General features: G+C 48.9%; 1 protein-coding gene across 7 annotated transcripts; it reads right to left on the reverse strand.

Moving 5' to 3' along the window:
- Positions 1-386: 386 nt before the first annotated feature.
- On the reverse strand, positions 387-24,283 carry btbd3a (BTB (POZ) domain containing 3a). 7 transcript variants are annotated; one of them, XM_061232568.1, is made up of 5 exons: positions 24,109-24,283; positions 17,250-17,517; positions 13,566-13,656; positions 9,129-9,247; positions 387-5,108 (listed from the first exon to the last, which is right to left on the reverse strand). In XM_061232568.1, the coding sequence occupies exons 1-5, from the start codon at positions 24,137-24,139 to the stop codon at positions 4,076-4,078; spliced, it is 1,542 nt and encodes a 513-aa protein (XP_061088552.1). In that variant the 5' UTR covers positions 24,140-24,283; the 3' UTR covers positions 387-4,075. The 7 variants fall into 7 exon arrangements, with proteins under 7 accessions (XP_061088552.1, XP_061088554.1, XP_061088553.1 ...); XM_061232570.1 differs by lacking the exon at positions 24,109-24,283 and adding an exon at positions 23,660-23,732; XM_061232569.1 differs by lacking the exon at positions 24,109-24,283 and adding an exon at positions 23,190-23,604.
- Between the last annotated feature and the right edge of the window lie 1,834 nt (positions 24,284-26,117).

Consider the following 26,117-nt stretch of genomic DNA (forward strand, 5'->3'; position numbering starts at 1 on the left):
CAGGAAACTACAGAACCACTTCCCCTCACTGCTGCAACACCATCCTGCTATTATGTTGTTTGTTACCTTTACACTCTCAAAAATAAAGGTAGGAAAAGTTCCTAAAAAGGTATAAATGCTTGTCGGTGGGGGCGTACCTTATAGGTACAAAAAATTGTACCCCTAGCCAGAAATATATAATTTGTACCTTTGTACACACTGATTTGTACCCAAAGAGAACAATACTGTACTTTCAGGGTACATTTAGGAAATGTGATCCTTGATCCTTGAAGAAGAAAAATGTACCTCCTCCACTGTCACTTTATTTCTGAGTGTAGACAGCTCAGGCCAGGAATACAATGTTTGGGGTTATTCGCTGTCTGTAAACGGAGACACAGACACAAGAGTCAGATAACTTTTATTTTATTTGCAACCATCATACACATTCATGGGTCTTATTGGCACTGTAACACAGGAGCACAGAACACGGACATTCACTGTGGCGCTCTTCCTCGACTCTTCCTCTTCCTCTTCATCCACTTCATAAGGAGGGTAGCAAACGGGCCTTCCAGGGTTAGGAGCACATTACATCGTGGCGTCGCTTGTAAAAATGCTTACAATCAGTGCAATACAAGCAAAACCTTTCGCTTCTGTACACGTCGATATGTTCATCCAATCACATCAGAACAATTAAGAGTAAAAGTAATTAAGCTGTACAGCAACATGATAGGTATTAGTCTGGCGAATACTATCACACTAATTTTGACACACAGGAATTCAAAAATAAATGTAAACAAGACACAATTTCTGTCTTCTTTTCCATTGTTGGGTTTCAAATGATTTGATCCGAGTCGGTTCTGCGTCGGGCAGAGCTACAGGTCAGATTACAACAAAGCATCTTTCAATCGCCGTACAAAAGTAAACTTGTGGAATTTGTGAAACAATACAGATTGCCAGAGCAGCACGTGCATACAATTAGCATATTAGAATTTGTTTCATGGTCAGCGAATAACTTCATAAAATACTGAACATGAGCCTTGGCAACACCACTGGTCAGTTTTTTAAACAAGAAATAAAAACCTTTTCCCCCCCCCCACTTCCATTTTTCCCCACTCAGGTTTTTTTGAGTTTAACTGTAACCCCCGATCAACATTTTCCAGTAGAACTTCCTTAAATAAACACAAAGCAACAATTCCACAGAGACATTGTTTTCGCACAAAATGAGAAACCAAAACCTGGAATGAAATCGTATTTAATGAGCGTAATCGCAGACTTCGGGGGCGCGAGTTCCGCCCGTGATTTCGTCGCGCCGCGGAGAAGTCGCGTCGCCCCTTGATTTCCGTCGTCCATTTTCGCCGCAGTCGAGCTATTATCCAATCAGAAAATTAAGAGCCGAGCCCCGTTTCTGCAAATGCGTTTTTCCAGAAACAATGCGCTAATCGCATCGCGGCAGGGCTACACACTGAGCGCAGATGCCGGATGCACCGTTTGCGGTTAATTAATTCAGCCCGCACAGCGCAGCTAAATGCGCATACATATTCAAACCCATTTTATCCCCTTCTGAATGGGCGAAGCCACTGAATAGTGCTCCCTATTCAAGCCGCATTACACCGGTTGCTCTACTATAAATTATATGGCCATGGAGATTTCCATTCTGTAGTTCCCGATCACATTTCCCAAATAAAATCGCAGTATTATTTCTTTACAATTCTTGACCTACAACTTGCTCCAAATCCACTTGTTTATTGTTACCTCCTGAGACCCTGCATCCTGAAATGAGGACATTAGATTTGGGCTTCCCTGAGCACTATACAATATTTCTCATAACATTCAAATGAAATGAAATATTTTCAGTGCAACCTGTTTTTGTCGTCCAAGACAACTTGTATTATGTAAAAAAAACCAAATGTAAATGCTTACTGTTTTTCTCTTGGGTCTCAGGAGGTTAAAATACATTTTAAAAGTGACATTCCTGGTTCTGAGGCCAGTAAGCCACCATTTTGTATGTAGAAGTTTTCAAGTGAAGCGCAAACAGAGTAATGGACCAGTAATGTGAACACTAGGGGCCTGCATCATGAAGGCCTTCAACAAGTGCAAACAATAAAACTAATAAAACAACCAATAAGTGGTGCAAACCAAATACCATGGACCAATCATTGACCATGTTATTGGTTTTGTGCGTGTTAAAAAGCACCCACAAAAGGACTTAATAAACCAGGCCCTAGGTTGATTGTGAAACTGCCTTGCTCATATGGACTGTAATTGCAGGCAATGCATAATTAGAGTTTCACTCCATCAATGGCTGTATGGAAATCCATCATATCCCATCCATGCATATTCCTTTTATTGCAATTAATAAGTCATATCATATATTAACATCATTTTTATTTTTTAGCTGGGTCAGAATAGTAAAAATAATCATAAAATCCTTTGACAAATACTCTTAACTTTGGTGTCAAATATTGTGATTGCTTTTCGTGGTTTTCGAAAACGATTACTCGCGGGGTAACGAAGGTAGGAAATGAGATGAGGGGTAAGACAGGTGAAAATGACTGACGGGCTGAGGCTTAGTATTGCTGCAGTGCGACATGCACTTCATTAGTTATCTGAAAACATTAGCGTTAGGCCAGAAGCGTGAGAAAACAATTACAATAGAACCTCAGAGATACCAACCTCGGTGCAGGGGAACAACTGGCCAACGAAAACGGGTATCGAACCACAAGTGTCCCCATGAAGTAATCACAGATGCAAAAAAGCAAGCGTAACGTAATAAATAAATTCGTTTCCATTGAACCGAGCTCATAAATGCTCACACAAGGGAGCCTTTCCTAGTGCTATTGCTAAAGAATACAATGTTTAGAAATCCACTTTTACGTAAACAGCCAGAACAAAGTCAAGCAGTTAGAAAATGAGGCCAAAGATTGTCAGTGTCATTGAAACGGATGAATATTCAGAAAAGGGGTCAAAGAAAAAAGTATGTTTCTAGAGAGGATACTGATAACAACATAAGGTTTATAGCTACAAAATTTGAGTGCAGCGTTTAATAAAAGGAGGCTACAGCAATACACAATAACGATTCAATAAAGGGTTAAATTAGGTGTATTTTGATGTCTCAGTCACAAAACAAACAAAGTTCTGAGTTGCAAATTCCCAACGCAACGTATCTGTTAGGTTCTATTGTAAGTACACTGGTAAGAATAACATTGTATTAGTTTCCTCATATTTCTAAATATAAATTTAAACACAGAAACAGAAGAAGCATCCATGACGTGATTCTATAGTCTATATATACCCATTTACATATGTACATACAAGATAGAGCGCAGAAACTACTGCCTGCTACTTTTTATTTGAGTTCGAAAGAACATTTCTGAGAAGTGACAACAGCCTTCTGCACTTTCCACGCTGCAATTCTGTACAGCTATATAACACACACCTTATTCAAAAATATCTTAAGACTTCTTTCTTTCTTTTTCTTTTTTTTAAGGAAAAATGAGGGGGAATCCATCCGGGTGAAATCTGCTCCTCGCATTGCGTACAGGGACCAAAACTGGGTCCAATCGAGGAGGAATCAAACCAAAGAGCAGCACAGTTTAGACAAGGGGGGGGGGGGGGGGGGAAGGTCTCCAGGATCGGTTCGGCAGAGGAAGCGTGAGCAGGATGAGGTCGGATGGATGGAGGGTCCCGTCTACCCCCAGAGGGGCCACGCGGGCCCCCGGGGGGTAATCCCTTACGAACGGGGCCGGGGTTGGCCCCCCAAACCCGATCCTCATTAGCAGTGGAGCCGAAAATAGGACGCCGAGCGAACAAAACAAAACACAAGAACGGGTGCGAGAAAGTCAGGTCCCCAGAGCGAAAGAACAATGAAAGACAAAAAAGGAAAAAGAGGGGGGGGGAGAGACCGAGCAGGGGCAGGAAGGAGGGATGATTAGTCTTGGGGGAAGGGGAGGGGGTGGAGGGGGTGGTGGTGATTTCAGGCTTAGAAGATGAGTTCAGAGATCTACCCCGCCCCACCACACTCTGCCCCCTTCTGTCCCCCGGGGGTGCGAGAAAGAAAAGGAGGAAGAGAGGACCGGGAGGGGGGGGGGCAGATTTCTCAGGCGTAGAAGATGAGTTCCGGGATCTGGCCCCCCTGCACCCCCGTCCCGTTGGTGCTGTCCGAGGAGCACTGGAACTGGAAGGTCACCCTCCCGCACTGGACCTCCGTCATGCCCTCCTGCCCGAAGTAGCTCAGCTCGTTCCCGTCCAGAACCACGCTGGCCGTGTAGAACGTGTCGGGCTCGATCTGCACGGGGTACTCGAACCACACCGGGAAGGTGTTGCTGGACCCGTCCGAGAAGTACTTGCTGAGGTTCTGGCCCAGCGCGGCGCCCTGGCGCTTGAGCTCGATCTTGGCGCTGTACTCGGCCGAGCCGCAGCTGGACCCGTACAGGCCGAAGCCGGCGATGAAGACGCGCTTGTCCACGGCGAACTGGATGCTGTCGCAGCGGCCGCGGTAGCGCCACTGGTTGCTGCGGTAGGCGCAGGACTGGAAGCGGTGGCAGCGCTGCGGCGACAGGCCCGTCCGCGGCTCGCTGACGAACTCCAGGTCGGGCTTCTTGGCCGCCGTGTACCACAGGAAGATGTCGTTGGTCTCGGTCAGCGTCAGCACGCCCGACTGGGCCGCGCCGTTGGCGAAGTCGTCCAGCGCCATGGTGGGGATGCGGATGAGGAACACCGCCTGGCCCAGCACCTTGCGCTTGTTGTCGATGGACTGGGTCAGCTCCCGCCGCGAGCACTCGGCCTCCGCCCAGCTCAGCGCCGCCTCGAACACCACCAGCTCCTTGGCGTTGAGCGTCTCGCGCCGCAGGATGCTCTCCAGCGTCTGCGCGTCGATGTCGCAGAAGCCCTCGGACCTGAGGGCCAGCTCGGCCTGGGCGTCGATCACCTCCCAGCAGCGCTGCGTCAGGTCGGGCTCCTCGAACAGGCAGCTCTGCGACAGCAGCACGCACGCGTTCTTGGCGCTCAGGCTCGTCTCCAGGAAGGTGACGCAGGCCCGCGCCAGGTGGGGCACGATGTACTTCTTGGCGGCGTAGAGCGTGGCCAGGACCGTGTCCGCACAGAGGTCGATCTCATCGCAGTATATGTACCTGTGGGGAGCGGAGAAAGAACACGTAAATATGAGCATTCAAGCAACTTATTTACATTCACATTACATTATTGGCATTTGGCTGACACTCTTATCCAGAGCGATGTAGATTAATCAGGAGACAGTCCTCCCCTGGAGCAATGCAGGGTTAAGGGCCTTGCTCAAGGGCCCAGCGGCTGTGCGGATCTTATTGTGGCTACACTGGGATTCGAACCCCCAAACCTTGCCTGTCCCAGTCATTTACCTAAACCACTACGCTACAGGCCGTCTGTTGCTTTACAACTGATGTCTCTCATTCACCCATTCACACACACCAATGGCGATAGGCTGCCATTCAAGGGACTAACCAACTCTTCGGGAGCGATTGGGGGTGAGGTGTCTTGCTCAAGAACACTTCGACACACCCAGAGATGAGTGTGATTGAACAGGCAACTGTCCAACTGCCAGGCGACCACTCATACCTCCTGAGGTAAAGTTGCCCCCTAGTGTATAACCCCCCCCAACCACAATCCTGACCCCTATTCTTCGGCTGGGCTCGACCAAGACCGATCTCCGAACCTCTCCGTTTCCCCCGATTCCCCCTATCCTGACAGCACCCAAATAAAACATCCGGCGTCTGTTCTATCGCAGCAGGGGAAAAAAGAAGGGAAATGAGGAACAGCTAATGAATGACAGAGGGAGGGAGGGAAGGAAGGTATGAGACAGGGTGAGAAAGAAAAAAGAGAGAGGGGCAGAGACAGTGAGAGAGATGGGGGGGCGAGAGATCGAAAAGGAGAGGGAGAGGGAGAGAGACTCTGAAATGAAACGCTGGCGGTGGCTGTGAGAGATCTCTGATAGATTTGACCCGGCCCTGCCGCGTGTCGGGGCGGGGGGGAGCAGGGGGGGGGGCGGGGGGGGACAGCAGCGCCAGTGGGGAGCAGCGACAGAAGAGAAACATAAAGACCATTACAGACCCCCACAGCCCTACAGCCCCCCACGGCCACCAGAACGCAACTGCTACACTCTCTCCTCTCTCTCTCTTTCTCTCTCTCTCACACTCTCTCTCCCTCACACTCACTCACTCACTCACTCACTCACTCACTCACTCACTCACTCACTCACTCACTCACTCACTCACTCACTCACTCACTCACTCACTCTCTCACTCTCTCACTCACTCTCTCTCTCCCTCACACACTCTCCCTCTTGCTCTCTCTCTCCCTCACTCACTCCCTCCCTCTCTCTCCCTCACTCACTCCCTCCCTCTCTCTCCCTCACTCACTCCCTCCCTCTCTCTCTCTCTCTCCCTCACACACTCTCCCTCTTGCTCTCTCTCTCTCTCTCTCTCGCTCTCGCTCCCTCACTCCCTCTCACTTTCTCTTTTTTTCTCTCTCTCTCTCCCTCCCTCCCTCCCTCACTACCTCCCTCACTCTCTCTCCCTCTCACACTCTCACTCTCACTCCGCACCGACATCCTGGAGTCAGGCGGGGCCGCCAAACAGCCACGCGTTAAAAAGAAAGAAACAGGCAGCGGTTTTTGATTGAGTGGCGCGTGACAGAGCGTCTCCGCGGGGCTGTACGAGCGGCTAATTGAGTGCTTGTCACCCCTCCCCCCCCCGCATCTTGAGCGAGGGCGCTTCTTCCGCCTGTTTTTACACCCACCCCCTTCCCCCGAATACGAATGCGAATACCGCTCATTTTCTTTCCATTCCGACGATTATCGTGCATCTCATTACACACGCACACAGACACACGCTTCCTTTTCAGCTTCTCAGGAAGTCTCGGCTCCTCCAAAAAGCGGGACGTGTCGTTTGAATAGGTAACAGTCACGGCAGGGGGCGCGGAATCCTGTTTTCCGGGAACGGGGCCTCATCTAGTTCTGGTTTTTGTTCTCGCCGAATACATTACCACACTCTCACCACGAGTGGCTTACGTTCTTTTAGACACGTCCCATTTATACCGCTCGCTATTTCCTGAAGCGATTCAGGTTAAGTACCGCGCTCGTGTGTACAATGTCCGCGTCTCGCCGGGGAGTCAAACAGGCATTATGAGCCCAGCTCCCCAACCCTTATACTACAGCACGGTGCTGTAAACCCAAACCAAGTTCTCCAACATTTATACAACAGTAGGGTGATGTAAACCCAAGCACAGTTTCCCTTTACTTACTGTACTAAATGATAAATCGTAACATTATTAAAGGTACTGTACACCTTTCCAGTATTTTATTTTAGGTCCTGATATCCATAAGTGTCATTTTATGTGGTTTTAAGTACCAAAAACAATCTCTGTCCAGTTATACATGTCCATTCTCCAGCGCCTCTCATGAGCTTTACCAAGAACAGCCTGTTGTAACGCGCTCTCTGAGTGCTCTCTGGTCGTCCGGAAATCCAGAGTGAAATTCGGAGTGCCCTGGGAACGCTCCGGGAACGCTCTGGGAACGCTCTGGGAACGCTCTGGGAATGCTCTGGGAACGCTCCGGAAGCAAACTGGATGCTCCGGCTGAAGAGATGGGTTATCACAGCTTCCAATCGCTCCAATTGCAAAAACAGCTGAAGAGGTTCAACACCGTATTTCTGTGCACTCTGTGATGTTTGAATCACAGAGCGCTGAAATCTGAGTGAATATTGCATTACATTACATTACAGTCATTTGGCAGACGTTCTTATCCAGAGAGACGTACAACAAAGTGCATACCCATAACCAGGGACCACTGAGCTGAAAGACCCCAGAGGGAAGTAGTTTCAAGTGCTGGGAATGACCACATTCCCTGAATATAGAAACACGCCCGATATCCAAAACAGAAACAGGCATCGAAGATTAGGGGTCCCGGGACAAGGCCTGTAATCCTGAATCTGGAGAGCCGCAGGGCGTGTTGGCCTTTCTTGCCACCTTAAAAAAAAAAAATCATTCTGAACAAAGAACCCAAGTTGTTTAACCACAGAATCGACTGCTCCGACTGATCAATTAAGTGTCAAGCGATAAGAAAAGCCATTTTCGTTTTTTGGTGGCAGCCCAAGTGCAGGGTTTCACTTTGTCCTGAAGTGACTCCTTTTTCCCCTCGCCGTACACGAGTCTACGAATAAAACAAAGGCCCTTTCATCAGCTTCAGAGCCAAAGGTCTCGATGTCAGCGGTGTCAACTGGCCATGCGGGAGGGTTGACACCGCATGGCTCTCCCCGCGTTCCAGCGTTCCGCGGAGCCCTCTTAACCGAACACTCCAACGCTGATGTCACAATCACAGCGGGTCACTGGAAAACAGCGGAGAGTTCCGGAACGCGGATGTGGAACGTTGAAAAAAACATTCCAAACAAGGGTTTACGTGGTTATTTCATGTCACTGGCTGGCTGAAGAGTCCGAATGCACCGATAAGCGGAAGAGCACTGTGAAACTCCCGGCGTGAAATTTCATACCCCTCCTCCAGGGGTTTGTGATGGTTCTAGGCCATAGGACAAGACTAATCAAATCATGCTCTTTTAGGACCAGCAAACAGCTGGTTTTTCACCCTCCCTTTACCTGGGAGGCAGGTCTGAAGACAGCCTGGATAATCATGGCAGCCAATAGCTTGGTGGCTAAGGTACATGACTGGGACTGGGACCTGGAAGATAAAACCAGGGCCAGATTTGGATTTCGAGGGCCAGATTTGGATTTCGAGGGCCAGATTTGATGATCCCAGCACACCTCTTTCGTCCCATTCAGCAGACGGAAGACCAACAATGAACCTGCAGATCCTGAGTCTGTGGTCATGGCAAACGGACTGCATCCATATAGCGCCTTTATCCAAAGAGCGTTACAGTTGATGCTTCTCATTCACCCATTCACACACACACACACACACACACACTCAGACACCAACCATAAGGCTGCCATGCAAGGCACTAACCAGCAATAGGGGGTTAGGTGTCTCGCTCAGGGACACTTCGACACACCCAGGGCGGGGGGGGTAGAACCAGAACCGCCCGGCCAGTGGACCGCGCTCCCCTCCCGGTCTGTCGCCGCGGCGTGAAGCGGTCTGTCGCCGAGGGGGACCCGGCGGGGGGGCCTACCTGAGCATGGCGAGGAAGGAGGCCGGCTCCACGTCCGGGATCCGGATCTCGTCCGCGTCCTCCGCCAGCTCCCCGTAGAACATGGCGTGGAACACCGAGCTGCCCACCGCCAGGACGTACTTCCCGACGGGAACGCCGGGAATGAGACGAGAGGGGGGAGAGAGAGAGGAGACTCCAGTTAACGGGAGGAAGCCCGGACCATGTACATCACATTAAAATATAGCCCAGGGGCTCCCAAATATATATTTCCAGTATAGTCCTGCCCATACAAGGGTGTAGTTAGGCGCCATATGTGTGTGTGTGTGTGTGTGTGTGGGGGGGGTGTTGGGGTTGTGTAAGGTTGTGAACATTAATTTGGGGTCACATCACAAGAATTTGGGAAAGCCTGATATAGCCCTTTGGGGGAACTGCTGACTCTACATTAGTCTAAGGCAGGGGTGTCAAACTGAATTATCAGGGGGCCGCAGTGTCTGCGGGTTTTTGTGGCTTTCATTCAGCTGTCAATTAAGGCCTTGAGAACAAGGTGTGTGGCTTGTCTAACCAATCAATTTAACCAGACACTGTGGCCCTCCAGGACTGGCGTTAAACCAGCAGACACTGTGCCACACTTCTGTATATTTCTTCTTGTTCTCGTTTCATGGAAGAAATATAGTTTTATGTGTTTTACCCATGTTTACTTATACTTATTTTACTGTATTTGTAGTTCTGTACAGCGCTGTGAGCATGGAAGAACCACTTAATAAATAAAACGTATTATTATTAATATTAATACTCATCCGCTCAGCAGATCCAGAGGTAACTCACACAGTTTATGTCTTTACACACAGTCTGTTTTTACAGCAGGATGTCTGCGGAAGTGCCTTGCATAAGGCCACAATGACACATTCCCCATCTGGGATTTGAACTGGCAATCCCTCAGTTACAAAGCCCTGTTTCCCTAACCTATACACTACATGGCCAGCCTGCTCGTCCAATCAGGACTGGGCAGTTCGAGCTGGGAGGACGAACAGGACCAGATGTCATTTTTCTTTTCTTCTTTCCTCTTCCTGTTTGGGCTTCTCATTTCCTGTCAGTGCTGTCCAACCTTTCACCCCCAACCCTTTATTCTGTCTCTCTTACGAAAACACCCAGCACACCTGCACCATTTTACTGCGTGCCATCTACCAGAGCTGCCCATTAGCGGCCTGGTACAATTATATAAAAAATTTAAAAAAATACTAATGTGAAGACTTGTTTAAATGACTTAATAAGCACAGACAGCTCCATCAATTGTCAATAATAAAAACAACCATCATAATCATCATCATCATCATCATCATTAATTTATGAGAAATGAAAAGCGGAATTTAATTTTGCAATTGTCTGAACTAATATCAGCAAGAAGTCTCTTCTTTTCTCGAATGACTAAGTAATTATCTCCCCCCAAAGTAGTTTAACCATGAAATCCACTTGAGCACGTTATAAACACACACACAGTTACGCTTAATTAATGCTGCAATTTTTTCCCCATGGGAGAACAAGACATATGAGTATGGTTCCTATGCGATCACACACGCACACACACACACGCGCACGCACGCACGCACACACACACACGCACACACACACCTCATCGTCGACCAGACGGTCAGGGGGTTCACAGTATTTAACAATGGCAAAAGAAAAAGAATGTTGAGGCTACAACATAGTAAGTATAATTACCAGAATATTTTCTACCATAGGAGGCAAGGAAAATGCTCTCATTGTAAACACAAAGCACTGCAAAGCTCTTCTCTTTCGCCTCCATGTCCTGAAGGTTACCTTTAGTCAAAGTAATGTGGTGGCGGTACTGGCTGTGATGAGTCACCACAAAACAATTCCAGGAGCTTTGCAAAATTCAGGAAACATTTTACAAGGTCACATGCTATGCACCAAAATTCGAGCCACACAACTTGTATCTTCCAACACATTCGGCGACGTGGCTCAGGCGGTAAGAGCGGTCGTCTGGCAGTCGGAGGGCTTGCCGGTTCGATCCCCCGCCCCGGGCTGTGTCGAAGTGTCCCTGAGCAAGACCCCTAACCCCCAAATCCTCCTGACGAGCTGGTCGGGGCCTTGCATGGCAGCCAATCGCCGTCAGTGTGTGAGTGTGTGTGTGAGTGTGTGTATGAATGTGTGAATGAGAAGCATCAATTGTACAGCGCTTTGGATAAAGGCGCTATATAAATGCCTGCCATTTACCATTTACATTCAACACGCGAAGGTGGAGTGTTAATCAATGTGAAAGCACACCGACACGGCGGCTCAGTCAGTCACTCGGTTCATCTGTAAACTGCGAGCGCTCAGCAGCTTGAGAAAGGTAAAGGGAGGGGGGGGTGTTCACAGAAAGGGACTGAGATTGAGTGGAAATACTGAGTCTGGGAGAATGTTCTAGAGGGAGGCCTGGTGATGGGGGTGGTGGGGGAAGGGGGGGGGATCTACTTGTCATCCCATGACACGTGGGACCAGAGGTCGAAAACCACCTTAAAATAATATGAAAGCAATGCCAAAATTACAGGACGGACATTCTACCCGTGTAATTTACTGTACGTTTAACGCTCCAAATGACATACCCCTATACTGTAGCCCTCAGCCAGGCTGAGTCACCACATGTAATCTTGGGGGCTGAAGTGACTGGGGGGTTTTCTGTGCGTGGCTGCTTCACTATAAATTACCTGGGATTACAGCCACTCTTCGGAGGACTGTACAGTGAATGCAGAAGCACTAAACAGGGGAAAAGGGCGATCTGTGAAGGCCACTGCAGGCACATAGCTGTTTGAGACAGTTATACACCAATGGCAATAGGATGCCATGCAAGGCAGTAAACGGACTGTGGGATTATGGGTTAGGCGTCTTGCTCAGGGATACTTTAACACACCCAGGGCGGGTTTGAACCGGTCACCCTCCGACTGCCTCTTACCTCCTGAGCTAACGTTACTCTTTGGAAATTTGGAATAATCAATCAAATCGACAGTACGGGGGCCTGAACTGGAATTCAGGCTCAAAATGTAATACGGAATGGAACCAAATCCACGCGCCTGAATTGTGATTCGTAATGTTCAATCATATCTATGGGCCTCGAAATAAACTCAAATAATAAATATTCAAAACAGAGTGATTTTGAACATGATCCAGAATTTGTAGGCGTCCTGTGTCATAACGGTCCAGCACCAGAGTACGAATCCTAAAACCAGCTCCGATACCAGGCATAGGACACTTTCCAAGGACAAAATTAACAAGCAAAATTAAAAACGAGTTAAACAAAAAAAATCTTTAAATTATGTAGGTGGTTTGTGTGGGGGGAGTGTAATTAGCAATGTAGGAAAGTCAGATGAAATTACCAGCAGTGTCAGCTGTTTTACATTCATTTCAATTTCAATTCACTTCTTTCACCCCAGCCCCCCCCAGCCCCCCTGCCCCAAACCTCATTTACATGAATTATTGAGCGGAGACTCGAGGAGGAGAGAGGATAGAGGAGGCGCAGAGAGAGACGCAGGGAGACACACAGGGGGAGGCGCAGGGAGAGACACAGGGAGAGACGCAGGGAGACACACAGGGGGAGGCGCAGGGAGAGACGCAGGAAGAGACGCAGGGAGGCGCAGGAAGAGACGCAGGGAGGCGCAGGGAGAGACACAGGGAGGCGCAGGGAGAGACACAGGGAGAGACGCAGGGAGGCACAGGGAGAGACACAGGGAGAGACACAGGGAGGCGCAGGGAGAGACACAGGGAGGCGCAGGGAGAGACACAGGGAGGCGCAGGGAGACACAGGGGGAGGCGCAGGGAGAGACACAGGGAGGCGCAGGGAGAGGCGCAGGGAGAGACACAGGGAGGCGCAGGGAGAGACACAGGGAGGCACAGGGAGAGGCGCAGGGAGAGACACAGGGAGGCACAGGGAGAGACACAGGGAGGCGCAGGGAGAGACGCAGGGAGGCGCAGGGAGAGACACAGGGAGGCGCAGGGAGAGACACAGGGAGGCGCAGGGAGAGACACAGGGAGGCGCAGGGAGAGACACAGGGAGAGACGCAGGGAGGTGCCGGGAGACGCGGGGAGAGACGTGCGGGGAGAGAGCGCAGCGGCAACACAAAGGACCAGCCTTCATTACCCGTTGTAATGAGGCAAGTCATTTACATCACCCTGCTGCTGATGATGATGATGATGATGATGATGATGATGGGGAGAGCGCCTCTCTCTCGCTGAGGAGGGCCTGGCTATTCACACTTCTCTCTCTCTCTCTCCCGCTCCACTTTTTTCTTTTCGTTTTTCTTTCCCTTTCTTTTTTTTTTTTGCGGGAAGGCACTTCCCCCCGAAAGCGTGGGAGGGAAGCAGGAAGGACGCCTGCCAGGGGGGGGGGGGGGGGGGGGGGGATGGAGCGGGGGTGTGGAGAGGGAGGGGGGGGCGTTCGGCGGGGTCCTCAATGCTCACTCTGTGTCCGGGCAGCCTCTGCGTCCCCCCAGGTGGGCCCACCACAAAGTGAACATCTGCCATCAGCTCGTTGTTAAACATCACCGAATTCCTGCAGGAACAAAAAATAAATAAATAAATAAATAAAAACCAAGAAAAAGAACGCAGCGCTCGTCAGCCACCGGCAGAGAAGATAAAATAAAGAAATCAAAAAACAAGCGTGCACACGCTCTCACACACTCACACAGACATACAGACACACAGACACACACGTAAACACTTTTTTTGGTCGAATTGGCGACACCGATGAACACATCAAGCGTGAAGCGCTGAGGAGACCGGGTTCCTCATTCCGCCCGTTTACAAGGACCGCTTTTACGTTTTTAAATAAATATATTATTTTCTTTTTTTTAAGCGGCGTTAGCTGCCGGCCGCAGGACCGCGCGGAGCGAAAGCCTCCTCTCTGAAGCGGCGGTGTTCTGCGCGCAGGACGTCTGAGATAAGCGCTCGCCCGCTGTCGGAGGGCTCTGCCGGTAAAGGACGAGAACTCGCCGATTCATCAAAGGCTGCCCACAGCGGCGGTGTGGAGCCCCCTCCTCGTTAAAGAGAGAATCCCCCCCCCCCCCCTCTCCCGCCAAAGCTTTCACACCGGCCCCCCAGCCCTCAGAGAGAGGCACTACCTTCTCACCATCTCCCCATAACCCGCCCTCTCCTCCAAACCCACCCAGCCTGGTGAGACCTGCTAACTTCTCACCATCTCACCATCTCCCCATAACCCGCCCTCTCCTCCAAACCCACCCAGCCTGGTGCGACCTGCTAACTTCTCACCATCTCCCCAAAACCCGCTCTCTCCTCCAAACCCACCCAGCCTGGTGAGACCTGCTAACTTCTCACCATCTCCCCATCACCCGCCCTCTCCTTCAAAACCACCCAGCCTGGTGAGACCCACTAACCTCACCATCTCCCCAAAACCCGCTCTCTCCTCCAAACCCACCCAGCCTGGTGAGACCTGCTAACTTCTCACCATCTCCCCATCACCCGCCCTCTCCTTCAAAACCACCCAGCCTGGTGAGACCCACTAACCTCACCATCTCCCCAAAACCCGCTCTCTCCTCCAAACCCACCCAGCCTGGTGAAACCCGCTAATTTCTCACCATCTCCCCATCTCCCCATAACCCGCCCTCTCCTCCAAAACCACCCAGCCTGGTGAGACCTGCTAACTTCTCACCATCTCCCCATAACCCGCCCTCTCCTCCAAACCCACCCAGCCCGGTGAGACCTGCTAACTTCTCACCATCTCCCCATAACCCGCCCTCTCCTCCAAACCCACCCAGCCTGGTGAGACCCGCTAACTTCTCACCATCTCCCCATAACCCGCCCTCTCCCCCAAAACCACCCAGCCTGGTGAGACCTGCTAACTTCTCACCATCTCCCCATAACCCGCCCTCTCCTCCAAACCCACCCAGCCCGGTGAGACCTGCTAACTTCTCATCATCTCACCATCTCCCCATAACCCGCCCTCTCCTCCAAACCCACCCAGCCTGGTGAGACCCGCTAACTTCTCACCATCTCCCCATAACCCGCCCTCTCCCCCAAAACCACCCAGCCTGGTGAGACCTGCTAACTTCTCACCATCTCCCCATAACCCGCCCTCTCCTCCAAACCCACCCAGCCTGGTGAGACCCGCTAACTTCTCACCATCTCCCTGTCCCCGACAACCCCTTCTCTCCTCCAAACCCACATCAACAATCCAGGAATCCTACAACGCTCGAGGGCTCAAATAGCGTTTCATAACTCACAATTATTATCTGTTATTTCGCTGAGGCTTTTATCCAAAGCGACTTACAGTTGAGTAGACTAATCAGGGGACAACCCCACCGGGAGCAATAGCCTTTACAGCGAAGGGAGCGAATTTGACGGGGAAACTCAGCATTGGAGGCACGGGGGCCCGTGCCGGTCCTGTTGGCCGGTATCACTGCATGTTTTCACCGGGTACTGGTCCAAGGCCAGCTCTGCTGATAACGCTGGCACTGATAAGAGCTGCGCACACACGGCTGTGGCAGACAGCCGGCTGATATACGCCGATAAAGTTTCTTATCGCTTCTCCCGGACAACACTTCCTTGAAGGGGCGAAATGAAACCCGTCCGTCAGTCAGGCAGACGTTTAGCGTGCGTCACTTCACTTTATTTCTTTATGAGGAGAGCGCCGCTAAAGCGTGGTACACCAAAGTGAAAGTGGATCCTGGTCAATCCAGAGGGAACACATTAAACCATGATCTCACAATCCTGCAACGGTCAAGAAAACCACTTTGGCAAACAGTTTAATTAACCGCAAAATAACAGACCGCCCACCATACACGTGCGGTTAATGTAAATTTACAGGGAATGCCCTCGCTGAAAGCAAGCGTGAACGCAAACGCATCAATGAGGGAGGAAAGGAAAATGTGAAAACATTCCATCAGCGGCCCGCCTGTGCGATGACAGCGATAGGTTGGTAGACAAACGTTTTGGAAAGATGACAACGCGACAACCGAGTGGGCATGTTTCCGCCAGCCGGAGGGGGGGGGGGGGGGGGGGGGGTCTGCCTCTGAAAGGAACACTCGCCTAGTGGACACTCAGGCGGTCGGGAGCGCGAAACGCATCCCGTGAATAACAACCGACACCCCCGTCCTGGCACGCGAGGGGAGACAGACGCCCCCCCCCCCCCCGTCGTTCACGGACGGGCTGCCGCATTAAAACCCCGCCACGTGTCGGAAAGACCGGGACGCGACCGCAACCGCTCACACGCGTCCCCGACCCCGAATCTAATCCCGAAAAACACCCCTCTCTCTCTCTCTCTCTCTCTCCCTCTCTCTCCCTCTCTCCCCCTCTCTCTCTCCCCCTCTCTCTCTCCCCCTCTCTCTCCCTCCCTCTCCCTCTCTCTCTCTCTCTCTCTCGGCGTCCGGAACCGCAGCGAGAGAGCAGGTGTTTTCGGGCAAAGCCAGTCGGGTCTGCATGACTGCCACAATCGCGCGTGCCCTTGAAGCGTTATCGCACTCCAACGCCCCCACGTTTTAAAAACCTTTTTCCGCCGGGAGACGTTTCAGTCTCACTTCCCGCTGCAGGTACGCAAACTGAGCGGACATCAATCAAACCCAACCATGTTTTTTTTTATTATAATGACATGTTTGGCGGTTTTAAGGGGCATAGAACTGTTAAATATTCAGTCTGAACATTTTTGTTGAATCAAAAAAGAAGAAGAAGAAAACATTCTCTCTCTCTCTCTCTCTCTCTCTCTCTCATTCGATCCCAAAGACAAATAACAACATGTCCACACGCTCACCCATGCAACCACCACAAAAAAAAAATCTAAAACAGAAGCAAGTTTGCAGAAGGCATTCCCATGCAGTTCAATCTCCCAAAAAGAGGGGGGCTCCCTTTCGCACTGCCTGAACCCCCACCCCCACCCCCACCCCCAACAAAATAACACACACAGGAGGAACTTTACAGAAAGCATTCACGTGCAACTCAATCTCCGGAACACCAGGGTTCTGTTTCTGAACCGCCCGCCCCCTAGTGCACTACCTGCCCGACATCCCCCGCCCCCAATACAATTATAAATATACAACAAACTTTGCAGGAAGCACCCTCTCATGCAGCCAGATCCCCTGGTCTCTCCCCACACCCCCCCCCCCGGTTAAATCGGGGGTTCCCCCCGGCTCCTACCTCTCTCGGATGGTGGGGTACAGCCCCTGCCAGTTGCAGCCCTGGATGGTGTTGTTGTTGTTGAGGTTCTGCTGCTGGTACTGCTGGACAGTGGTCGCCGTGGACACCGTCCCCGCGGCGACGGGCTTCTTGGCGGGGAAGATCTCCGTGGCCATCTTCTTCTTCTTCTTGTTTTTCAGGGTGATGATCTCGTAGCAGACCGGCGGCAGCTTGGCGCTGGGCGGGCTGCCCTTCTTGGCGCCCTTACTGGAGCGGATCCTCACCGACTCTGGAAGCATCAAGAGGAAGGTCAGACATTTCATGTTCCGTCCCTTGGCGTCCACCATGAGTCCGGTCACCTGCCCGGCAGCAGAGCGGCATACAGGGAAGAAGCTTCCGGAAGGAAAATGGGGGAAAAAAGGGGGGAACAGGACAGAAAGAGTCTGCAGAAAGAAAGGATTGAAAAAAAAAAAAAAAAGTGGCAGCCAAGCACTCAGTTCCTCTTGTTATTTTATTTTTATTTATTTTTCAGCTCGACCTTTTCAGAGAAAATTCACTTTATTTGTCCTCCACTTCACTCCTTTCTTTCTTTCCTTCCTTCCTTCCTTACTGGCTTTCTTCTCCTCTCCTCCTCTGAGGAGACGGTTAGCTGCTGCTGCTGCCGCTGCCGCTGTGTTCTGATCAATCCGCGCTGCTTCCTGCCTCCCGCTAAGTTTGATCCGACGTGCGGCAGTCCCCCCGGCTCTCCATCACGGGGAAGTTATCAAACCCGTCGATCGGCACACCGCTGCCCTCTCTCCCTCTCTCCGTCTCTCTCTCTCTCTCCCTCTCCTGTCAGACGCGCGCACGGAGCGGCAGCCGCGATGCGATCCAGCGGAAAAGCGCCGCTCCGGCAGGGATGCGGCTCCTCCGGATTCAGCCGGGAGACCGGGGGAAGCGTCGCCTCGTTATTCCGACTCCGGGGCGCCGAGCGGAATCTGACGGCAACCCCCCTCGGACCGTCGCTGGCTACCACGGAAACCGAGCCAATGGCTGAGGGGAGGGCTCCTGATTGGCTGACGTTCCGCCGTGCGGTGCCTACTAGAATATGCAAAGCTGCTCGATTAAAGTGACAGCTTTTTTTTACCCCCCCACACATCCCTCCCGCGCCCCCCCCCCCACCCCCTCAGTGATATATTAGTCTGCAGTTTGCTTTTGGAGCGCTTTGTGCTTCCTAAACCAGGAGCAGGTTCATACGCAATCTGTATCTGGATAAATAAATATATACGCACTAAAAAAGTGCATAGCAAATGCCAGAGGTTATTTATCAAGTCAGAAGACCTCATTAGCTCACACTCCCACACCCTAATTTACATGCTCCAAATAATAATCACAACCGCACATGATCTCCGTAAAGAAACGTTGCACGGGAATCCTGACGCAACGGCGCGTTAGCCAGATTCCCTCGCATGTTTTGACTTGATTGTGTTCAATGGCTTTCACAAACCGCATCTGGGAGCAGCTCATCACACGCAGGAGTCAGGGATTCCTCTCCGTAAAACTGTGCTTCGAGCAGCAAGACGCCTCTGTTATTTACACACGGATTAGCATTAATCACGCGTGTATGCGAGCCTTTTCATACCAAGCATTTCTGTCATATCGTAAATATAAAAGAAATCATGATCACATGATTAATAAACAAAGGTTTTTTTTTTGGTTTTTTTTACTATTTTGTTTGATGAGCAATACTAAACCCAAAGTTTAGTAAGCTTAAAAAAAAAAAAAAATTTTTTTAAAGAAGTAGTCTATAGAATCGTCATATTACCGATCCCTAATCCCTAATCTATGCTGTTTTTCCAGATAAACTGGCCCGCGGCCTATTGTACTGCATTGAAGCTAATAATAATATAATATAGTCTTTATAGACTTTCGCACAGGGCCCAGGAAGCCTTTCCGTCATCGACTGGCTGCCCACTATTGACACACGAAGACGTGAATCCAGCTCAGCTCAGAATCCAGCTAAGACAAGACGAAACTCGCGCTCTGCCTCGATGCTGCCGTGCCGAAATCGACTACAGATTTGATTTGACACGGCAACAACAACAACAACCACCACCACCACCTTGCCCCGAACCCGACCCTTCCATCGACCTGCCGAGGGAGCAGTGGGCCGGCCATGTGCTCGGTTGCTAGGTTGCCTCGCATGATTGGCGCACGGGCTGCTGTTGGGCCCTTCAGCGAAGGCCCTTAACCCCGAAAAAAAACTACTCCAGGGGCTTTTTACCCCTGTTCTCTCCCCCTCGGCTCTCCAGCTCTGCCCATTTGCGACTGTTCTCTCTGGCATTGGTCCCCCGGCGTCCTTGAGAAAGAGAAACACTCTCTCGATGGACGTCCCCTGGTTAAATAAAGGATGTTAAAAATAAAATAAAATCAGGACAGTTAGGTTGGATTTAGCCTTGCTGGTAGCCTGGTAGCGGGAGGCCCACCAAGGACAGGGGAGAAGCAGAAGGCTTAATTAAGCACTTCCCGCCCCTGGCCTAGAGTGAGTCCAACGGCCCCGATTCTTCAGTACCCCCCCCCCTCCCCTGATGGAGGAGCGACCTTCTCCGATCAGACTGGAAGGCGGGTTCACTGTCTGCTCTCCGCAAACGTCTGAAAACCTACTTTCTGAAAATACACCTCAGAGCTCTAGAAAATAAGAAAAACTCCTCTTCTTGTACTTGATAAATCTTTAGGCATGTACTTTGAAGGTGACACTTAGCCCTTACAATGATAACTTTGTCTATTTATAGTGCTGCTTTCCTACCGCGTTTAATTAAGATTACAAGTAATCATTGAATAATCTATCTAGATATCTATCTCTTTAAATGGAAAACGGTTCGCATTTATATAGCGCCTTTATCCAAAGCGCTGTACAATTGATGCTTCTCATTCACTCTGCCATGCAGGAGCATTTGGGGGTTAGGTGTCTTGCTCAGGGACACTTTGACACACCCAGGACGGGATAGAACCGGCAAACCCTCCGACTGCCAACATGGCCTCATTTCTGTCCGGGCTACCATGTTATTGGACTATAATCACAGTCACACGTGGATAGGCAGAGCCAGCCATTGGCATAAACACTCTACGCAGTCCTTTAGGCCAAAGCCACTCCTGGGACACACAAGTCCAGTTTAAGTACTGGGTGTGATTTACGCTGGAGCACTCCGGGGCCACACCAGCGTTCCTGTGCAGGGTCACCCAAACTCCCCGGGGCTGGAGAGGGAGAGGGAGCGCGCTCGGTTCTGCCCTGCCGGCTGCCAGTCGGGTTAGAGAAGTGCGTCTCTGCTGGGAAATGGCTAAATGTGTAGCACGCTGCGCGGCGCCGGGGTGTCGACAAGGGTCAGCGGCTTAAACGGGGAAGTGCATCAGAGGAGTGTGTGTGTGTGTGTGTGTGTGTGTGTGTGTACACTTCAGCTGAAGAGCTCGCCGCGCGGTTGCCAGATTGGCGATGCAAGAGAGCATATCTGGCGATTCCAAATGGGAGAGTGAAAAAAAAAAAAAAAAGTAGTAGGGTAACAGTGGGCACAAGCAATCACCATCAGAATATCACGACCCTTAGTTTAGTTACCCTTATGGCCAGTTTATAGCCCAGCGACAGTGTCACTTGACTGAAATGGCAGAACGTTCATGAACGTTCCTGTCACCGGATGTAGACAGTGGTCGTTGTCCTCAGCAATAAGTAAAAGCACACTCCAGTCTCCTAGAGAATGGACCAAAAGCACATCGTCGGTCACAGCGACACTCTCTCACTGGACGAGAAAGTAGCCGGTAGCTCCCCTACTTCCATTACATTACATTAATGGCATTTGGCTGACGCTCTTATCGAGAGTGACTGGACTTGATTAGACTAAGCAGGAGACAATCCTCCCCTGGGGCAATGCAGGGTTAAGGGCCTCGCTCAAGGGCCCAACGGCTGTGCGGATCTCATTGTGGACACACCGGGATTAGAACCTCCAACCTTCCGTCCGGGTCCCAGTCACGTACCTTAACCACCACGTCTTTTCCTTGTTTTGTAAGTCTGTTTGTGTTTATACCTTGTTTAGTACTCCCTGTGTGTGTTTACACCATATTCTGTACTCTCTTCTGTATTCTATCATCTGTTTACATTTTGCCTTCTGTATATACTGCACTTGTGGTTTTTACCCTTTTAAATTGGTCACGTGACCTTAGTCTCTGTAAACCAACTATATTTATGAAATGTATGACTATTATCATTATTACTACCCAAATTCATAAAGCATATCTGATTTAGGATCAGGCCCCCCCCCCCCCCCCCCCGTCCATATGCCTTTATGAACTCAAAGGGGTAAGGAAAAAGAAAAACTTGATCTGGGATCGGCACTCCTTCCCCGAGACACTTCGGGAATATGAGCCTTTTTTTTTTTATGTGTCTTCCAGACACAACGTCATAACGTCACTCATTCCACACGTGATATATGTATATGTGTGTGTGTGTGTGTGTGTGTGTGTGTGTGTGTGTGTGTGGTATGTCAAGCAGTAGTGCAAGACAAAGGCCTTTTTTTCACTCAATCCACGCCAGACAGAGGTTACATCTTAATGATACTTGGAAGTCATTTAAATTAGCGTTACCGACACTAACAACAATGAGACCGGTGCCGGTAAAGCAAAATTTTACTTTAAAGTACTTTAAAGTGAAACAATTCATAACAATGTGCCTAACATGGACTTAGATCTTGGTGGATCCAACTTTGGGAAAACATGAAATACCCCAATGAAAAAACAAAACAAAACAGACAAAAAAAACCCAAAGAATATTTCCAGTTTGGTCCCTTGGTACGTGTCTTGAATACCGTATGAGGAGACTGGTCTGTTTACTTCCGGTGTAGGTTTGTTTTGTCAGCTGGTCCTGCTATCTTTGTTAGAATCAACCTAATGGATTAGCATTTATCGCAGGGCCATTTAGCAACAAATTTCCTCGCGTAAGAAAGGCATGGTGGGTCAACATGGGACAGTTTGAATCTAAAGTGTGTTGCTTAATCTAGAATGAAACAAAAACATTCTATAGTATTAAATAATATCCCCCAGATACGTTCCTGAATCTCAAACCAAGGCTATTTCAGAAAAAAAAATAGATTGAAGAGGACTACGCGGATTATCGGTTCAATCTACTACTACTACCAAGTTTACGTTACACCCATTCGCTCACTGTTGTCGCTCTGCGTGGAGGGCTATTGTACACGTTGTACTTTACATTGCAGGAAAATTGATTTGGAGATTTGAAAAAGCCAGTTTGCCTTACGCGTGTCATTCCTGATTGTGTACAGTGTCCACTATTGTGGATTGAAAGACAACGCTTTATTATGCTACGGGTACGACGGGATACCAGCGCCACTAGGAACATTGCATAACAATGCACAGTCGGAGAGAAAGCGCTAGCGCAAGAAAATACACTCGTTCCGTTCCGAGATTTCCTTCATAGGTCGCAAGATCTGCCAACGCGCTCATATTTTGTAGCCCGTGAAAGGCTCCTTTAAAATGCATTGACAAACATACTCGTGAATAATTCTACGTAAACCCAATAACAACATACACATTTAGAGCACGCTTACTGCATCTGTGTTTTTGTTTAAACTAGTAAATATACGACCCAATGACATTTCATTGATTTAGGCTATTGCGATTACAGTAACACAATCGTGTACCTTTCCCGGAAATGGTTTAACCCACGGACAATCATTTTCGGGATTAGTGTTTGTGTTCAAAATACTGAATGGAGAGAAATCAACAGTCACACATAGCAGAGCATAGCAAACCCCTACCACATACACCCGGAGACGTAAACAATGTTAAATGTTAGCCAAGCATACTTTAGTTTAACAAACCAAGGGAAAGTTGTAGAAAAGCTGTTACAGGTCGTGCATAATGTACTAACACTGCTACGAGTTCACTTGCAGCACGAAGAATTGTTGATGCACTTACCGAACACATTTCCGTTTGTTTTCGGTATTAAAATAGCCAGCCAGTTCGCTAGCTATACTAGCATACTTGTTTAGCAATCGCCAGCAGGGTCAGGAAATACAGTACATCCATCTATTATTCAGACCAGGCGAGAAAAAAAGAGTCCAAGAATAAAAATGCTAACATTGGACATTTACTGTGTTTTCCAAAAGTTCACCGCACACGAACGTTAAAAAAGTAATTGGGAAAAGTCAAAAGGCGCTAGAACTGTGTGAAAAGTTGGCTGAACAGAGCGCTACAAGCCAGCAAGAAAAAGTTTACTTGTGTTTGTACCCACACACCAGTCAGGCTCCCGCTATTGTTTGGGAAAAAAGGGCGAGGAGGAGCCAGCTTCCCCCACAATGGGCCTCCTTCCAGATTCTCGCCTGTTTTTCCTTTGCACTGACAAAGCAACTGTAATCATGGGAAATGAGTAAAAACCGAGAACTTACGGAGCCCGGTCCCTAGACATCACAGGGAAATAAATAAACGCGGAAACGGTTAGAACCTGAGTGTTAAATGCCAAAAAGCATCACATGGCTAACTCAAAAATGTCTAGGACGCTAGGTGATTATTATTATTATGATTATTGTTGATGTTGTTGTCATAGTGACCGTAGTATCATCATGCCTATGATTAGTGACGATGATATAGCTACTTAGTTCATCATAATACATCTGCATGTGGCCATGGCGATTTTATTTCAGTTTTATAAATTAAATATATAAGTGCAGTAGTAGCTGCAGGATTTGAAACGTTCCCTCTACTATAATCTTCCCAGTTTAAAGACATGGCTTTCCCTCTTCTTCTCCTTTTCCTAGTTTGACCCATTTTCTCCAAACAAACAACACATTTTCTTGTACGCGTCAACGTCTCCCATTATCTCTGGATGAGTTCCTACCATATTCTGAAGAGATAATTAATCGAGGCATAAATCAAAAGTGGAACTTCCGATTAACTTCACGCAGAACTATAGGGTTAGCCGACTATAATACAGCAATTGCTTATTTTCAAAGCAAATTAAGTTTTCCCTCCTAAATGTTAGCCTAAGAAAGCCATGATTGTAATCAGACGACTTGTCATATCCAGTGGGGTTGGCTATTAAATGGCTCTATACGTTTGAATTATCTACCTCGGGGGTGGGATTAAGTTCCCAGTTTTCGCACAGCAGCAGTTAATTAAAATTAACAAAGAGCAACAATTCAGGAGACCGCTAATGCATTTAATTAGAGTTTGTTTAATCAGCCAAGCGCCAACATACTGTACTTGGATAATGGGATAAAAACAATACGCCATACAAGTGAAAGCAGATAACATTCAATAAAAAAAACTATTTATAATAGCAATGAATGCAGATGAAAAGAGAACGCTGGAATGGTATCTGATGAGATAGGACGATAAATTAACAAAGCATTTGTCAACTTTAACAACCTGTGCAGACTGGCTTTGGTAGAATACGTGACCGAACGCATGTTTGAGGGGCACATTTGCAAAATTAGCATTTTTAGTTCATCACGTGAAAAATAAGATTCAGCGATGCAAAATGAGGCGTCACCCACCCAAGGCTGACCAAATGCTTTTCCATAATTACCTGCAAAGTAGAACATTGTACTTTTGCAAAATGTGGCTCTGAGAAATCACTTTAGCATACATTCACAACTGAAGAGTCAACCTCCACTGGTTAGTCTGAATTATGAGTGGCGAGTTCACAGATGGCAGACAAAGACTCTCCATAGCCCGTCAGAGGGGAGGATGCTCCTCAATCCTTCTCTAAATGTCTGAGATCCGCGTCCCTCAAGTATTTATGGGCGCAAGGAAGCCATACATTTCCCCACTCTCTGGGTTGTACAATGACACCTGGTTCAAAGGTCAAACAATGGAAAAGGGAGTCTCTCTGCCTGTTAGACTGAGAAACGGCTACTCTGAAGCTCGATTTAGAACTCACTGTCCCCCTAAATTTATTATAAATACCTTCTGTTCTTCCGTCTTAAATTCTGAGTTACAAGATGGGTCTCTGTCATTGCTACCCCAGTAGTATTATAAAGATGAGTATTAACAGGAGTAATATTCATATGAATAAGGACATGGACGATGAAGGAAAATCCAGGTATCATGGTTCACCCATACACATAAATGCAGTAGCCGGATGCAGGAAACAGGTGAGTATTAATATGTGTAGTATTGATATGAATAAGATGAAGAAATGGTCCATTCAATTCTGTCCACACGTTGTGGTCATGGGTTACAGGTCCTAGACAAAGACAGAGACTCGCAGAAATAAAGGTTACAAAGAGTGCCAAAAAGGGTACAAATGATTGTGACTGAGGTGGTACTGTACCCTATGGGTACATAGAATTGTACCCCTAGCCAGCAATATATCATCCATTTGTACCATTTTTGCTTGGAAAACGTTTGTACCCAAAGAGAACATTGCTGTACTCTCGGGGTACATATCGGAAATGTGAACAAATGTGTACCTCCACTGTGACTCGATAGCACTGTGGCTTTATAAATGCACTGCTCTGTCACACTGCAGGCCCCTGCAAGCCCGACCTTTACCCAGGACGACCTCAGCACAGCGACACGCCCGCACTCCTCTGAAACACGGCGCTAGTTTCACATACATCTGACTGTGCAAAGTAAGCCTCCATTTGCCATTAAATGTGAAATGAAAAGGAAATATAGCCTAACCCAAAGTGTAGTGCAGGTGTCGCCCTCGTGTCCGCTAAACAGACGGCGGTTTCGGGAATTCGATCCTGCGCAGAAGCGGCAGTCTTAGCACGTTAGCACGATGTTGGCACTACGGCACCCTTTGCAGTGGTGCTTGATTAATCTGACGATCAAGGCGACAAGTTCATTAATTGTTTTAGTAGTCTGCACTCTGCGGCTTCTTCTCGTCGAGTGCAGGTA

The sequence above is a fragment of the Conger conger genome, chromosome 2 (genome assembly GCF_963514075.1).
Source record: "Conger conger chromosome 2, fConCon1.1, whole genome shotgun sequence".
NCBI classification, from domain to species: domain Eukaryota; kingdom Metazoa; phylum Chordata; class Actinopteri; order Anguilliformes; family Congridae; genus Conger; species Conger conger.